The sequence below is a fragment of the Macaca thibetana genome, chromosome 7 (assembly GCF_024542745.1).
Source record: "Macaca thibetana thibetana isolate TM-01 chromosome 7, ASM2454274v1, whole genome shotgun sequence".
In the NCBI taxonomy this organism is placed as follows: Eukaryota; Metazoa; Chordata; class Mammalia; order Primates; family Cercopithecidae; genus Macaca; species Macaca thibetana.
The window spans coordinates 85,837,177-85,853,675 of record NC_065584.1 but is presented as its reverse complement, the minus strand read 5'-3'; the positions used below and the strand labels follow the sequence as shown (position 1 = coordinate 85,853,675).

The following is a 16,499-nucleotide window of genomic DNA, read 5'->3' as shown; positions in this document are numbered from 1 at the left end:
CTTCCTTAATTTTACTTTTTATAATTTTTGATGACAAAAATTATGAAGTGAATTATCTTGCTTCTTAAAAATATTTATAATTGCCTAAATCTCCTCTTTTAAAATGAGATGAAGTCATATTCTTCCCTTATTATAAAACATGCCTTTAAAGTAGTTTAAAAATATTCCTATGAATTGAGCTAAAAGAGGGTAGAGGATTTATAATCAAAGCTGTTTAGAGTTGGCTTCTTCTCTTGCACCAAAGACTCAGGTTCTTGTTTATGGTTTCTTTGGCTGCTGACATTCTTTAGTTACTTCTTAGTGTGCCACCTCTTCCAGTTTTACTTTCGTCTTCGTTTCATTTTTGTTTGTAGTTTTTCTTACAGATTTGTCCTTCCATTGTGCATTTTATGACCCTTTATTTTGATTATGTTCAAATTTTACAGGCCAAGAACACTTCACATGATGTCTATTTTAACAATTTTTTTAAGTGTACAACTCAGTTAACTATTGGCCCAATGTTGTGTAGCAGATCTCTAGTAATTCTTCATCTTATCTAATGGAAACTTTGTACCCTTTCATCAACATCCTCCCACTTCTTCCCCCAGCCCCAAGAATGGCAACCACCATTCTACTCTCCACTTCTATTAGTTTGACTATTTTAGATATCTCATGTAAGTGGAATCATGCAGGCCTTCTATGACTGGCTTATTTCACTTAGCATAATGTCCTTAGGGTTCATCCATGTTGTTCATGTTGTTGCATGTGGCAGAATCTCTCTCTCTCTTTTTTTTTTTTGAGACGGAGTCTCGCTCTGTCACCCAGGCTGGAGTGCAGTGGCGTGATCTTGGCTCACTGCAACCTCTGCCTCCTGGGTTTACGCCATTCTCCTGCCTCAGTCTCCCGAGTAGCTGGAACTATAGGCACCTGCCACCATGCCCGGCTAATTTTTTTTTGTATTTTTAGTAGAGACGGGGTTTCACCATGTCAGCCAGGATGGTCTCGATCTCCTGACCTTGTGATCCACCCACCTTGGCCTCCCAAAGTGTTGGGATTACAGGCATGAGCCACCATGCCCAGCCCAGAATCTTGTTTTTTTAAAGGTTGAAGAATATTCCATTTTATGCATGTATCACATTTTCTTTATCCATTCATCCATCAGTAGATATTTAGGTTGTTCCTGTATCTTGGCTAATGTGAATAATGCTGCAGTGACCATGAGAGGGAAAGTGTTTCTTCAAAATCCTGAATTTAACTTTTTTGGATAAATAGCCAGTAGTGGGATGGCTGAATCATATGGTACTATTTTTAATTCTAGGGGGAAACTCCTTACTGTTTTCATAATTACTGCACCTTTTTGCAGCAAGGATTCCAACTTCTCCACATTCTTATCAACATTGTTGTTGTTGTTTTATAATAGCCAACCTAAAAGGTGAGATGTAATAACTCATTGTGATATCTAAATTCTCTGATGATTAATGATGTTGAACATATTTTCGTATAACTTTGGCCATTTGTATGTCTCCTCTGGAGAAATATCTACTCAAATCCTTTGCCAATGTTTTAATCAAGTTATTAAAACATTGATAGTTATAGGAGTTCTCTATATATTTTGAAGATTAGCACCTTATCAGACATATGGTTTGCAACTATTTCTTTCATTCCATATATTGGCTTTTTTTCCTATTGATTATCTTCTTTGATGGGCTGAATCTTTTAAATTTTATAAAGTCCTGCTTACCTACTTTTGGTTTTGTTGACAGTGGCTGTGGTGTCACATACAAGAATTGGCTGTTGTTTAGACCACAGTCATGGAGAGTTTCCCATATATTTTTCCAATAGTTTTACAGTTTCAGGTTTTATGTTTTTAATTAATATTGAGTTGATTTTTGTGTATTATGTTAGCTAGAAGTCCAATTTCATTCTTTTGCAAGTGGATATCCAGTTTCCACAGCACCATTTGTTGAAGAACTACTCTTTCCGCATTATGTATTCTTGATGCCCTCGTCAAACATCAGCTGAGTGCATATGTGTCGGTCTATTCTTCAGCTCTCTATTCTGTTCTATTGGTTCTATGTTTGTCTTTATGATAGTACTATGATGTTTTAATTACTGTAGCTTTGTAATATATTCTGAAACCAAGAAGTGGTGTGCTTTTAGCTTTGTTTTTCTTTCTCAGGATTGTTTGAGCTATTCTGGGCCTTCTGTGGTTCCATAGAAATTTTAGAATTAAAATTTTAGTTTTTTTCTATTTCTGTAAAAATTTCTTTGGGATTTTGATAAGGATAGCATTGTAGATTGCTTTGGGTAGTATAAACATCTTAACAATATTAAATCTTTCAATTCATGAACATAGACTATCTTTCATTTATTTGTGCCTTCTTTAATTTTTCTTATAGATGTTTTGTAGTTTTCTGTGTACAAGCCTTTAGCCTAATTAGTTAATTTTACTTCTAAACATTTTAATATTTTGTAGCTATTATAAATGGGATACCTTTCTGGATTTTTTTTTCAGATAAGTTATTGTTAATGTGTAGAAATGGCACTGATGGGCCTGGCGCGGTGGCTTGCGCCTGTAATGCCAGCACTTTGGGAGGCTAAGGCAGGTGAATCATGAGGTCAGGAGTTCGAGACCGACCTAGCCAACGTGGTGAAACCCTGTCTCTACTAAAATACAAAAAATTAGCTGGGCATGGTGGCAGGAGCCTATAATCCCAGCTACTCAGGAGCAATATTCCTGAGACAGGAGAACTGCTTGAACTCGGGAAGCAGAGGGTGCAGTGAGCTGAGATTGCGCCACTGCGCTCCAGCCCAGGCAACAGTGTGAGACTCCATCTCCAAAAAAAAAAAAAAAAAAAAAAAAAAAAAAAAAGAAAAGAAAAGAAAAGAAAAGAAAAAAAAAAAAGTGGCACTGATTGTTGTGTGTTGATTTTTATACCCTACAACTTGACTGGATTCATTTCTTATTTCTAATAGGCTTTTTTGGTGGAGTCTTCAGGGTTTTTAATGAATTTATGCCATCCACAAACAGAAATAATTTTACTTCTTTTCTGGTTTGAGTACTTTTAATTTCTTTTCCCTGTCTATCTACTCTAGCTAGGATTTCTAGTATCATGCTGAATAGACATGGTGAGTGTGGATACTCTTGTCTTGTTTTGCTCTTAGAGGAAAAGTGTTTTTGTGTTTCACCATTGAGTGTGATGTTAGCCGTGGGCTTTTTATATATGGCCTTTATTATGTTGGGGTAATTTCCTAATTTGTTGAATATTTTTATCGTGAAATGTGAAGCAGGTTCACTGTGCACTGGCTACTAACTTGTCTGAGTCCAGTGAGACAGAACACGCATGCATACAACAAGGTTTATTGCATACAACAACATGAAACAGGTTTATTAATTACAAATAAGCAAGGGACAGCAGAAGCTGAGGTTTCATTGCAAACAGGTCCCTCAAGGCTCAGGAAAGTTGCCTAGGGTGGATGGGGTATCATCTGCATGTGGTCCAATTGTACCACACCTGAGGGACCTGAGAAATTACCATGCCCTAGGTTTTAGACCCCAGGATGATGTGACACCCTGGGCTAAAAAGTACTGAAGGACACTGTTTCTAGGGGGTATCTGAAATACAGCCAGCCTGTTCCAGCCATTTCATTCCTATCTGAAGATGTTACATTCCCAGTATGTTCTACGGTTATTCTTGAGAACCGCAAACAAGAAAGTGGAGAGAACTGGGTTGGTCCAAGACCACCCGGAGAACCATCCTGCATGAAAGGATGTTGAATGTTGTCAGATTCTTTTTCTGCATCTATTGAGATGATCATGTAATTTTTATCCCTCATTTTGTTATGTAGTGTGTCACATTAATTTATTTTTATATGTTAAAACATCCTTGCATCCCAGGGATAACTTCCACTTGGTGATTGTATATGATCCTGTTAGTGAGCTATTGAATTTGGTTTGCTAGTATTTCACTGAGGATTTTTGCATCTATGTTCATCAGGAATATTGGTCTGTATACCTTCTTGTAGTGTCCTTGTCTGGCTTTGGTATCAGGGTAATAATGGCTTCATAAAATAAGTTTAGAGGTATTCCCCTTTCAGTTTTTTGGAATAATTTAAGAAGGATTAGAGTTAATTCTTCTTTAAATGGTTGGTAGAACTCATTAGTGAAGCTGTCAGGTCCTTTGCTTTTCTTTGTTAGGAGGTTTTGGATTACCTGATCAATTTCCTTACCAGTTATAAATCTGTTTAGATTTTTCTGTTTCTTCATGATTCACTCTTGGTAGGTTGTATGTTTATATAAATTTATGCATTTCTTCTTGGTTATCCAATTTGTTGGTGTATAATTTTTTTAATAGTCTCTTAAGATTCTTCTTATTTCTGTGGCATCAATTGTAATGTCTTCTTTTACATTTTTACTTTATTTGAATCTTCTCTTTTCTTTTTCAGTCTAACTAAAAGTTTGTCAATTTAGCGTGTGTTTTCAAAACTTAGTTTTGTTTATTTTATGCTATTTTCTACTCTATGTTTTATTTATTTCTGCTCTAATATTTATTATTTCCTTCTTTCTACTAAATTTGGACTTCATTTGTTCTTTTTTTCTAGTTCTTTGAGATGTGAAGTTATGTTTTTTGAGAACTTCTTTTTGAATTTAGGCATTTATTGCTATAAACTTCCCTATTAGTACTGCTTTTGCTCACTCTATAAATTTTGATATGTTGGGTTTTTGTGTTTATATCTCAAAACATTTTCTAATGTCCCTTTTGATTTCTTTGACCAATTTGTTGCTCAAGAATATGATGTTTAATTTCCATATATTGTTGAATGTTCTAGTTTTGCATCTGCTATTTATTTCTAGTGTTATTCCATTCTCATTAGAAAAAATACATGGTATGATTTCACTTTCTTAAATTTGTCGAGACTTGTTTTGTGGTCGGGCATGGTGGCTCACACCTGTAATCTCAGCACTTTAGGAGGCTGAGGTGGGAATGCTTGAGGTCAAGAGTTTGAGACCAGTCTGGGTAATAGTGAGACTCCTTTTCCACAAAAAATAAAAATATTGGCCCAGTGGGGTGGTGTGCATATATCTGTAGTCTCAGTTACTCAGTAGGCTGAGATGGGATGATCGCTTGAGTCCAGGAGTTTGAGGCTGCAGTGAGTCATGACGGTGTCATTGCACTCCAGCCTGGACAACACAGTGACATCCTGTCTCAAAAAATGAAACAATGAAAACTTCCCTCTTTGTTCTCAGTGACCCTATGCATCAGGAATACACTGGGTCCTATCAGTGATCCTTGACAAGTGTGATGGAAGCCAGTCTCTCAGGCAGCCTGTGGAAAAGCTAGAATGTTGGATGTAATGTCCAACTCTTTCCTTCCCCAGGGAGAGCCTGAAACTGGGGCTTTCCTCTCATTTATGGTTCACTGTGCTGGGGGTAGGAAGATGTCACAAACCCTCCTGTCATCTTTGATGTGGCTGGTTGCTTGCTCATTCAAGGTACTGGAGACTCTGAACCAGTTACTGGATTTTTCACAAGTGAATTGATTTATTTATTGCTATTGAATTGGTGTGTCCATTGGGGAAAAGAGGGTCCAGGGATTTCTGTTCTGCTATCTTGCTGATGTCATACCTTTCAGGGACAGAATTCTTACTGTTCTCCTCATGGGCTTCTTTGTTTGCCCTTCACCAGAGCTGACCTCCTCTTGGGCATCTAGTTGAATGTGGTGTTCACTGTGGGCATGGTGGTGCTGCCTGACTGCCAGTATGCTGCCCTGCAATGACAGCCCAATCATACGCTTTAAACTTTCCTTGACGTTTCTTTTAGCTGTGCCTCTTAAGCAGTAGAAGGCTGGATATGAAAATCATTCAGATCAGTTTCATATCTTAATAGAAAAATTGAGCCTTTTAAACTTATATATACATGCATTTATTGCTACAACTAGTATTTTTGACTCATCTTACTCGGCATAGTGACATTTGACATTGTAGAACACTTCCTTCCTGGAATGCTTTCTTTGTTGATTTTTAGAAATTCCACCCTTTTTTTCATTCTTCTTCAGTATTGTCAGTTGTTCCTTTTCAGTCTTTTTTGCTGTTTTTCCCCTCATTTATCTAATCTTTAAACATTGGCATGCCTCAGAAATTTATCCTTGGAAGTCTTTTTCCTCTGTAAATAAAGAGTTGGTTTTATTCAGTCTCTTGGCTTTAAATCCCATTTAAATACCCAAATTTATAACTGAATCCCAGATAACTCATCTGGCTTCTGGATTCGAGTATCAAATAATCTATTTGACATCTTCTTTCTGACATCCTCCACTTAATATATCTGAAAATAGTCTACTGAATTTGACCTCTATACTCACTAAACCTTCTTTACATCCCACTCGCTTCTTATGAATGCTTCTTCATTTTGGTAAAAGACAATTCCATTTACCAAATCTTCTAATCCCCTTAGCCAAAAACTTTGAAATAATCCTCGACTTATTACTTTTCTCACATCCCCACTTGATCCATTAGGAATTCCTATCAGCCATTTCTTCAAAATATCCCCATAATCAACCAGTTCTCATGACCTTTACTGCTACCATCCTGATCCAAGCCACAGTAATCTCTTGCCTGGTTGATTGAAAGAAACCTAACTTAACTTCTTTCTTTCACCATTGTTCCTCTTCTGTCTGTTCTCCATGCAGCAGGATAAGTAATCTCTTTAAAACATAATTCAGATTATTTCATTTCTCTGCTCACAACTATATAATGTCTTACTATCTAACTCAAATGAAAACCACATTCTTTACTGTAATAGACAAGTCCATCTAGCTCCCTGCCACATCTTTGGCATTTGACATCAGCTACCACCTTCCTACTTACTCCCTCTCTCCAGCCTCACTTCACTTATTGTTGCTCTAACATACCAATTATTTTCCTGCCCCAACGTCTTTGCAGCTGCTCATTTCTCTGCCTTGTGTACTAGTACTCTAGGTAACCACATGCCTTATTTCTACACTTTATTCTGCCAAATAACCATGCACAAAATATTTACTGCAGATTCTTTTTGTAATAGTGAAAATTAAAGCACAAGGCGTTTCTCAGAGAATGGCTACAGAAACTGTAATAAATCTATACTATGGAATATTAGGAAGCAAACATGTTAACATCAATAGATTATCAGGACATATAATTGGATTCCAAACAAATTGCAAACAGATAAAAATGTAAACTATATATATATATTGAGTATGTATTCATCCATGTGTTCTGCAATATTTTAAAATTAATAATAAAAAATAGGCTCCAATTTCTTTCTACATCTTTGTCCATTTGCTCTTCTTATATTTTCATTTAGTAAGGGTCTCTATTCAACTCCCAAGCTTATTTAGCTTCTTGATTGCATTCTGTTTTATCTTTTCTAGGAACAGACAACAATGATCATATTTTCCTTAAATTTTTGTATAACCATCCTTTGTTGTAAGAAATATCTCCTTATTTCTGGGTTCATTTTGTACTTTTTGAGGTGTTACTTGATATATATGAAAACACACACATATACACGTTTGTCTTTCCCACTAAACTGCAATGTCTTGTGAGTAGAGAAAATGTCTTACTAATTTTTTAATTTCTTAAGACCTAGCACAAGATCTAGCTTATCATACACCTCAATAAATTACTAAGGACTTACTTTGAAATAAGTTGGAGAAATCACATTAAACCTTGAAGATGCAATTTGACAAAATATTTTAATATGGTAATCTCTTGTACATGGAATTTGGAGGAAGAAACCAGTTTCCTTTAAAAAAAAAAATCACCATAAGCCTGACAGTTTTTTTTGCTCTTGACAATCTGGGTGGTTCCTCAGGAAGGAATTGGGATGAAGGCTCTGGGACTCCACAGATGACTTAGTTGGCTTGGTGGTTTCAGACCACTAGGAGGCTCTCTAGGCTTTACTCTAAATGAGGAACTTTTCCCTCAAGTTCTAAGATAGCTGACTCAGTGAAAAATTGAGAGTTAGCATCAGTTAGCAAAACATCTGAACTAGTCATATATGAAACAGACAGGAGGAGTCTCCATTTATTTATCTGCAAAGATGTTCTGTGGCTGTGATGGGTGTCACAGAGACAGTCTCCCAAGAAGATTGACCGTAGAAATCAGCAAGGGAAATGATAAAGCTGGAAACTTTACAGGTTTAATTTTTATGACTAAAACTTCTAAAATATGAGTCTCTATTTTGACTTTGAAATTATTTCAATAGTTTCCACCTTCTTTTATACCTCCTTTGAAACTAGAAAAACAGGAAAAAGGAAATGAGAAGAAATGAGAAAAAATAATGAAAATATTCAGAGAGAGGATAAAAGAGAGAAAAAGAAATAAGAGGTTGGGGGGGGGAAGATGACACGACACATTTAATTGAATTTCAAAATGTGGTCTATGCCTCATATAATTTCTGTGTTGCAAAGTTAAAAAGTTCTAGAGATCTGATGCACGACAATGTGAAGATACTTACCACTACTGAACTGTACACTTTAAAATAGTCAAGATGGTAAATTTAATGTAATGCGTTTTTTATCACAATAAAAAATGTGACCTCTACCTCTTGTTTGCAGAGCAGAATTGACCAGGTGGGGCTGCAAAGTGAATGGAGAAAGTGTTGGATAGGAGAAGAGAGATGCAACTAAGTCGGGGTGGCCATCATACACACGTGCTATTTCTCTATCAACCACAGTCTCGTTGGAGACATTTTATATGTTCATGATGACTATATGTCTATGTTAACAGAATTCTCTTAATTTAATTGTATTGTATTCACTCCTTTAAGGGTGCTTAATAAACAATGCATTCGATGAGATATTCTTTCTTTGTGAGAACTTTCTTATAAATGAAATTGTGATCATTTTTCAAATCACGAGTCCTGATTTTTTTTGGCTGAGGAAATTGGGCCACTGACCCTGATAATTTTTTCAGGCTATGCTTGATCCAGATGAGGCTCCCATTTGTCTCTGAGGTATCTTTTCCCTTTCTTCACTCCCCTCCTGACATGTCCGATTACTGATCACTTTAAGTGGAGGCATCCTCAGGGCATAAAAAACCTAGACATTTCCGTGTCTCTAGTCAGCAGCACAGCACTCAGCGGGGTACTGACATCAGCAATTATGCTAGTACACTGCAGAGAAACTAGAGAAAATCTCTTTGCTCCCTGATCTCGTTGTATCCCACCTCATTTAAGTAACAGCATATCTGTTACTTTTTTCTGAGCTATTTGGAGGTCAGAGGAGAGACTTTCTCAAGGGAATTAGTTTTCTTTTTAGAAAAACAAGATATCTGCAGGAGAAGCTATCTGCATGACCCATAGTTTTCTACTCTTAATCCCGGAGCTTCTGCCTACTTGACCCCAGATTTATATCTGACCCCAAAATGAGACACCTCACTTGAGCTCTCTCAACATAGCTTGACTGGGAGCTGGAGAAAATCTTTGGTTAAGGAACAGGGATTGGGGACACTTTCATTCTACCATTTTTCTAGAATTTCCCTCTTTCTAAGTCAAATGATTGTTCCTTTTATTATGGGCTTTTTTTTTTTTTTTTTTTTTTTTTTTTTTTTAAAGCGTATAGAACTAAAATCCAAAAGGGCCATTTCCTGTGTGGGGAAGGTCAGAATCAATGATGGTGGATGGAAAATAAAATAACTTGATCTCTCAAGCCTGTAATCCCAGCACTTTGGGAGGCCGAGACCGGCGGATCACGAGGTCGGGAGATCGAGACCATCCTGGCTAACACGGTGAAACTCCGTCTCTACTAAAAAAATACAAAAAACTAGCCGGGCGAGGTGGCGGGCGCCTGTAGTCCCAGCTACTCGGGAGGCTGAGGCAGGAGAATGGCGTGAACCCGGGAGGCGGAGCTTGCAGTGAGCTGAGATCCGGCCACTGCACTCCAGCCTGGGCGACAGAGCGAGACTCCGTCTCAAAAAAAAAAAAAAAAACTTGATCTGATAATGTTTACACATTTCACCAAAATATCTGTATAGAAATTTAAATTTCTATGAAGAGTAATCTATCTATATTTTTTCTTATGTTTTTTGACTGTCATGCTTAGAAAATCCATGACCTTTCTAAATTTATTTTAAAAGTTTTTTATTTTACTTAAAATATTAAATGTTATGCCTTTTGAACTTTATTTTATAACAGGTATTAAGGTAGGCATCCTAACTTATCTGTTAACTTCCAAATGATTGGTAGGATTACACATTTTCCCATTTTTAACTAAATTTCCATATGTATTTGTATATTTGAACTTTATATTCTACTTCATTAAGCCCCATATGTGGATTTTTAAAATAACATTCTATTTCAATTAGTATAGCATCACACTTTGTCTTACTAACTGAGGAGGAAATTCTCCTCTGAATTTGAAGATTTCCTGAAGCCTGAGTTAGCTGCAGTATTGTATTTGGCCTCTAGAGGGAGATGTTACACAAATTGAATTCGATAGCCAAAAACAACCTGATCTTTTTGAAGAACAGCTTTTTGCTTTACATGCTGGGCAAACTCATCCACTTCTCTATCACAGTGTCTATGTGGCCGAATTGTTTCCAGAAAAGACCTCCAGAAAATAGCTTCCTGTTTCTCCACCGCTCAGACATGAAGCCCACTCTCATCTCAGTGCTTGTGATAATATTTATACTCAGTGAGTAAAACCTCTTTTTGTTCTATTTTTCTATGGTATTCTGATTTAGAATAACTTTAATGAGTATTATCCCCAGTCTGTAAGGCTCTTCCTGATCCAGAATTGGTGTTATAGGAGGAACAAGAGCCCAGAGTGTGACTCAGCCCGAGAAGCTCCTCTCTGTCTTTAAAGGGGCCCCAGTGGAGCTGAAGTGCTACTATTCATATTCTGGGAGTCCTGATCTCTTTTGGTATGTCCAGTACCCCAAACAACGCCTCCAGTTACTCTTGAGACACATCTCTAGAGAGAGCATCAAAGGCTTCACTGCTGACCTTAACAAAAGCGAGACATCTTTCCATCTGAAGAAACTATTCGCTCAAGAGGAAGACTCAGCCACGTATTACTGTGCTCTAAGTGGCACAGTAGCTGGTTTTGCAAGGAAGCAGAACACAAACCCTTTAGTCACAGGAAATATTTCTTTGTAAACTCTCTGTATGGCCACAGCGGGGCATTCTTTCTCCAGAAATTAATATTGAGTTTGTCTCCTAAATATTATATCATCAGTAGTCAGTTAGCTATAGATTAACCTCACAGTTTTGTCCAAAAACATTCTCATTATTTACTCTGCTTAAACTAATTTTAAAAATAGTAAATGTATTTATTTTGTCTAGTAGTACAGGAAACATACTTTTGAAATAAAAACTATATTGCACGGCATAAAAAGTATTCTTTTCTTGGTTCAGAGGTACTGTCCAGGCTTCCATGGCACAGTCCTACCTCTCCAACTCCTCTGCTGCCCCACATGATCCGCACATGTGGTTGTCACCACATACCTAAGCACAGTTCCTTAAAGTGCTCTGCTGTTTCATGGCTTGTGGTTGTTCATCTTTCTGTATCTATTACCTTTCTTTCCATGAGTTTCATAGACTTTTCCTATCTCAGTTAGGGTCCAGCCAGGAAAAAAGAAATCCAATGAAGTTTAATATAAAGATTTATTAAATAATAATGAGTAATTAACTACTAATGGGTAAAAAAAAAAAAAAAAAACTCTAAAGAATGTAGGAATGCACATGTAAGCAGAAGTTCCCATCTCTAGGGCTAACGTAGAATTCCAGGAAAGGAACAGATTGGCATAAGCATGAACCCCTCTGCCAAGGCTATAATTCAGATCTCATTGGGAGTGTGTAGCTGGAGCCTGCTGGATGGTGGAGAAGTTTGCGGAGGTGCCAGAGGAAAATACTGACAAGCAGAAAAATACCTACCAGGATTACAACACAATTCATGGGAAGCCCGCAAAGGAGTGCTGCTGAACTTGCTTGTGGTGGCTGTGAAACTTGCCAAGAAACCACCTGTCAGGCTTGCCACTGGTGTCCCACAGGCCAACCAAGCATAGTGGACAAGAAGTGTGGAAAACATACCAGAACCAGGAAGAGCAGCATCATCCTTCTGCAGGGTCCTTCCAGCCCCCTCTACTGACAAAGCTTAATATCAAATATTTAGAGGGTCCAGATCCAGTTCACAAATAGGGTAATGAGGGTGGATTTGGAGTTGAGAGGTAATACATTGATAACTGTCACAGCCTGTCCCTCGGGCTACTGATCTTTCACATCCATTCTTTTTTTCTTTCTTTCTTTTTTTGAGACAGAGTCTTGTTCTGTCGTCCAGGCTGGAGTGCAGTGGCGCAATCTCTGCTCACTGCAATCTCCGCCTCCCAGGTTCAAGTGATTCTTCTGCCTCAGCCTCTTGAGTAGCTAGGACTACAGGTGCCTGCCACCATGCCTGGCTAATTTTTGTTTTTTTAGTGGAGGTGGAGTTTCACCATTTTGGCCAGGCTGGCCTTGAACTCCTGACCTCAGGTGATCCACCCACTTCGGCCTCCCAAAGTGCTGAGATTACACGCATGAGTCACTGCACCTGGCCTGTATGCATTCCTATATGCACATTTCAACTTCCAGACAACAGTGAAACGACACTATGTTTCTACCTAACAAGCTAAAGCTGTCCTTGAACAAGTGACGTTTTCATTACTTTTCCCAAATGAGACGATCCATAGTCCCAACAACCGCTGTATGAATCTCTGACTATATCAGCCACATCTCAAGTTCAGAGGAAGTTCTACTGAATATGCTGTTATATACAGACTAAATTATAAAGTTAATCTCCAACAATTTACATGTAAAATAATTATGATAAGAAAGAGAGAGAATAAAATGGCAACACATACAAAGAAACACCTACATAAAATGAGCAAAGAGAAAATGCATAAAGCTACTACATTCCTTGATTCCAGACTTGGTCCTGGGCTTCAATTGACATAGACAACTTCCTTCTCTTGTTACCTATTATATATTCTTCTGCCCTCAGCCACATCATTGGTGGATTGGGGTTACTTACCTGGTGGAATGACAAAAATCTTCATTCTCAAAGAGTCTGAGTTCTCAATAGTCATGGCTTTTAATTTGTTGCTGTAGGTTTCCCTTAACTTTTACTATTGGGCATGAAAGTGCCATTAGGCTCCTTAAAAAATCCCCTGGGTTTCAGATGTAGCTCTCTCTATATGTGTTGTATAGCAACATCTCAATTCTCCTTAGTAATCGGTATCGATCACTCCAGCCAGTAATTTCTTTTCCTACTTATTGGTTCAGAGGCATACGTCGGCTAAAATGGCCACATAGCAGTGTCATCTTTCAATGCAATTGAACCATTTTTTTGGGTCTCCTGGTAGACACATTCTTCCATTTAGAGAATAAGACCTTCAGACCAACGCAGCTCAAAGTCACAAAGACAGGAAGCAAAAATTATGATAGTGGGCTACTGGTAATAAGAGTGAGACAATCCATTCTCAGGACCACTTCCTTGATGTCTTGACCCATGCATTTTGGCTATGGCGGGTGGGGGGTGGGGGGCAATACCATATAATGGTTTTTGATGTAAAGCAGATACTGCATCTTGTAAGATAGAACCAGATCTTTTCAGGGTGTCTTCAAACTGGTGCCATAGCTCAATCAACAAGCCATTCCACATTTCAACAAACACTTGTGCATTGTAAGATATGTGAGAAGTCTATATGATTCCATAGGCATGTGTCCACAGATGCACTACTTTGCAGTAAAAATAGTTCCTTCATTGGAGTAAATGCTGTGAGGATTATTTTGATGGTGAATTAGGCATTCTGTAAGTTTATGAAGAGGAGGCCAGCAGAAGCATTGCATACAAGGAAGACAAATTCATAGGCAAGTATATGTGTCTGTTCTAGTAAGGACATATCTCAGTCATCTCTATGATAGAAGAGCAATCAACAGGTGTCTGGTTGGTCCCTTGGGGCATGACACCATATGAGGAGCTCAGTATTAGTCTCTGTGATTTACAGATTAGGCGTTCAGCAGTAGCATTAGCTAAGTTAGCCTTAATAAGGGGAAATCCATGCTTTTGAGCTCATGCATGGCATTCATCCCTGCCAGCAGGGCCACTTATTTCATGTGACCATTGAGCAAGCACTGGGATGGCTGGGAAAAATGTTGACACATCCATAGAAGGCATCATTTTGTCCATTACAATAGTTTCTACCGCATTTGTTTTCTCTTGGTCAGTATTCACATTGAGCAAAATTATCTTGACAGTCTTTGTTCATTCTGAGAGGTCCATCAAGATACTTCTTTCCTAGATTTTCTTGTCATCATCTTTCAAGCCTATTCCTTCTAGGTCTTTTGCCATCTGGCCAAACCTTTAACAACTTCCCATGAATCATGCCTGGGATTACAGGTGTGAGCCACTGCACCTGGTTCACATGCATTCCTATATGCACATTTCAACTTCCAAACAACAGTGAAATGACACAACAGTGAAATGACAGTGAAATCATGAATCAGTGTAGATGAGCACCTCTGGCCATCTTTTACCAGATAATGTGGATAACCAAAATGTACCACTTGAAGGAGTAAGGAACTCCCCAGGAGGATACGGTCATGGATTACAGAAAAAGAGACAATGTAAGAGAAGTTGGCATCAAAGGAATCTGAGCCACCTGCTCATGCAGCTAACTTGCACCTTATGGATCTGCCTCAATGTGGTCTCTTATGTACAATTTCCGCTTGATGATTGCTTCTGGGCATGCTCAACATTATGGCTGATTAGGTCAGACAGCAGTTGGTTCTTGGTCATCTAGTTTTCCTAAATGAGACATTCAGACTTTACCAAGGTAAACTGGCAATAGTTACCTTGTTATCTGTAGAAAACGGAACATATTCTCCCAACTACTAGAAGACTATGCTGTGATTCTCCTATTGGTGTTTCCCAGAGTCTCTATAGAGCATTATTACTTGCCATGGAAACTTTGAATATCATTGTTGGATCTGCTGAATCAAAAGACCAATGCGATGAAACAGATTGTACTGAAGCCTGAAATTGTAGAGTCTCCTGTTGCTCTGGTTTCCTCTGAAAATTGGCAGCTTTACAGATGACTCTGTAAATAGGCCAAAATAGCACACCCCCATGTGGCATAGATTGCCTCCAAATGTAAAATAGTCAGTCAAATGTGTGCCTCTTTTTCTGTGGTAGGTGGTGTGGGGTGCAGCAACATGTCTTTCACCTTGGAAGAGATGCCTCAATATTCTCTGGACGGTTGAACCTCTGGAAACTTCACTGAAGTGACAAGTCCTTGAATTTTTGTGGAGTTTATCATTAAAGGTATTGATCTTCAACTTCCAGCTCAAGAGCTTCTTATATTTTAAGCATGTTATGGCTTCTGGAGCTACTCGCCCCCTTCCTGACAACTCTGCAATATGTTCTGGTAACTATCACAGTATATTAAAACTTTATCTTATCTCCTCTTCCTATTGAGCTGAATGTTCCAGAGAAGAGCTATTATGTTCTCTCTGGCTTTTACCTAACCTTCTAACACAGTATGGAGCACACAATATGTACACAGGAAAGGAATATTAAATTCATTTAAACAAATATGAAAATTAGCAATCCTTTCCTGTGAGCATGTGAGTCAACCTCCACTAATGTGATTTCACTGGTTTCTTCAGGGAACCGTGTCAAACCAATTAATATAGGCAAACAGTATGTTCATCTGGGCAAACAGATGCCTAATCAGGATAAGAGTTTCCTTAATTGGAAAAATAGCTTGCTTATGAAAACAATAGTTTTATCAATAAAACTCACCTCAAGACCTTCAGCACATCATTCTACCAATCCTAAACTCATGTATCATGAACTAGAGAAAATATCTGAGAACTAGAGCTAGATAGTGAGTTCTTGGACATCCACCCAAAAAGTGCAATCTATAAAAGAGAAAAATGTTAAATTGGCCTTAAATAAAATTGAAACCTTTGGCATTGTAGAAAGACCACGTTATAGAATAAAAGGCAACCTATAGACAGAGAGAAAATGTTTATAAATCACACATCAGACAAAAGTCTTATATCTAGAATAAAGAGCACTCAAATCTCAGTGTAAAAAAGAAACATATAAATAATCCAATTAGAAATAGAACAGATATTTCACCAAAGTAAAAATACGGGTGAAAAATAAGCAAATAAAAAGATATTCAGTATCATTCTTCACTAGCAAAATGAAAACAAAAATTACAGTGAGATATCACTTTAAACATATTAGAACAACTAAAATACAAAATAATAATAATACTAAATGTTGGTGAGTATGTAGAGAAATGGACGCTTTTATACATTGCTGGTGGGATTGTAAAATAGTACAGCCATTCTGGAAAATAATTTGGCAGTTTTTTATGAAACTAAACATGCACTAAACCCCAGATGAGCTTTATGCATACGTGCTATGTCATCACACAGAATATTAAAACATAAACTAAATATGACCACGCCATTGTGAATTGGACACCTATCCCAG

The 16,499-nt window shown here is 37.8% G+C and overlaps 1 gene segment (V, D, J or C); it reads left to right on the top strand.

Moving 5' to 3' along the window:
* Positions 1-10,423: 10,423 nt before the first annotated feature.
* LOC126959200 (T cell receptor alpha variable 16-like) lies at positions 10,424-11,113 on the top strand. The segment is given in 2 exon segments: positions 10,424-10,649; positions 10,764-11,113. Coding segments are annotated over 2 exon segments (570 nt in total).
* The last annotated feature ends 5,386 nt before the right edge of the window (positions 11,114-16,499 follow it).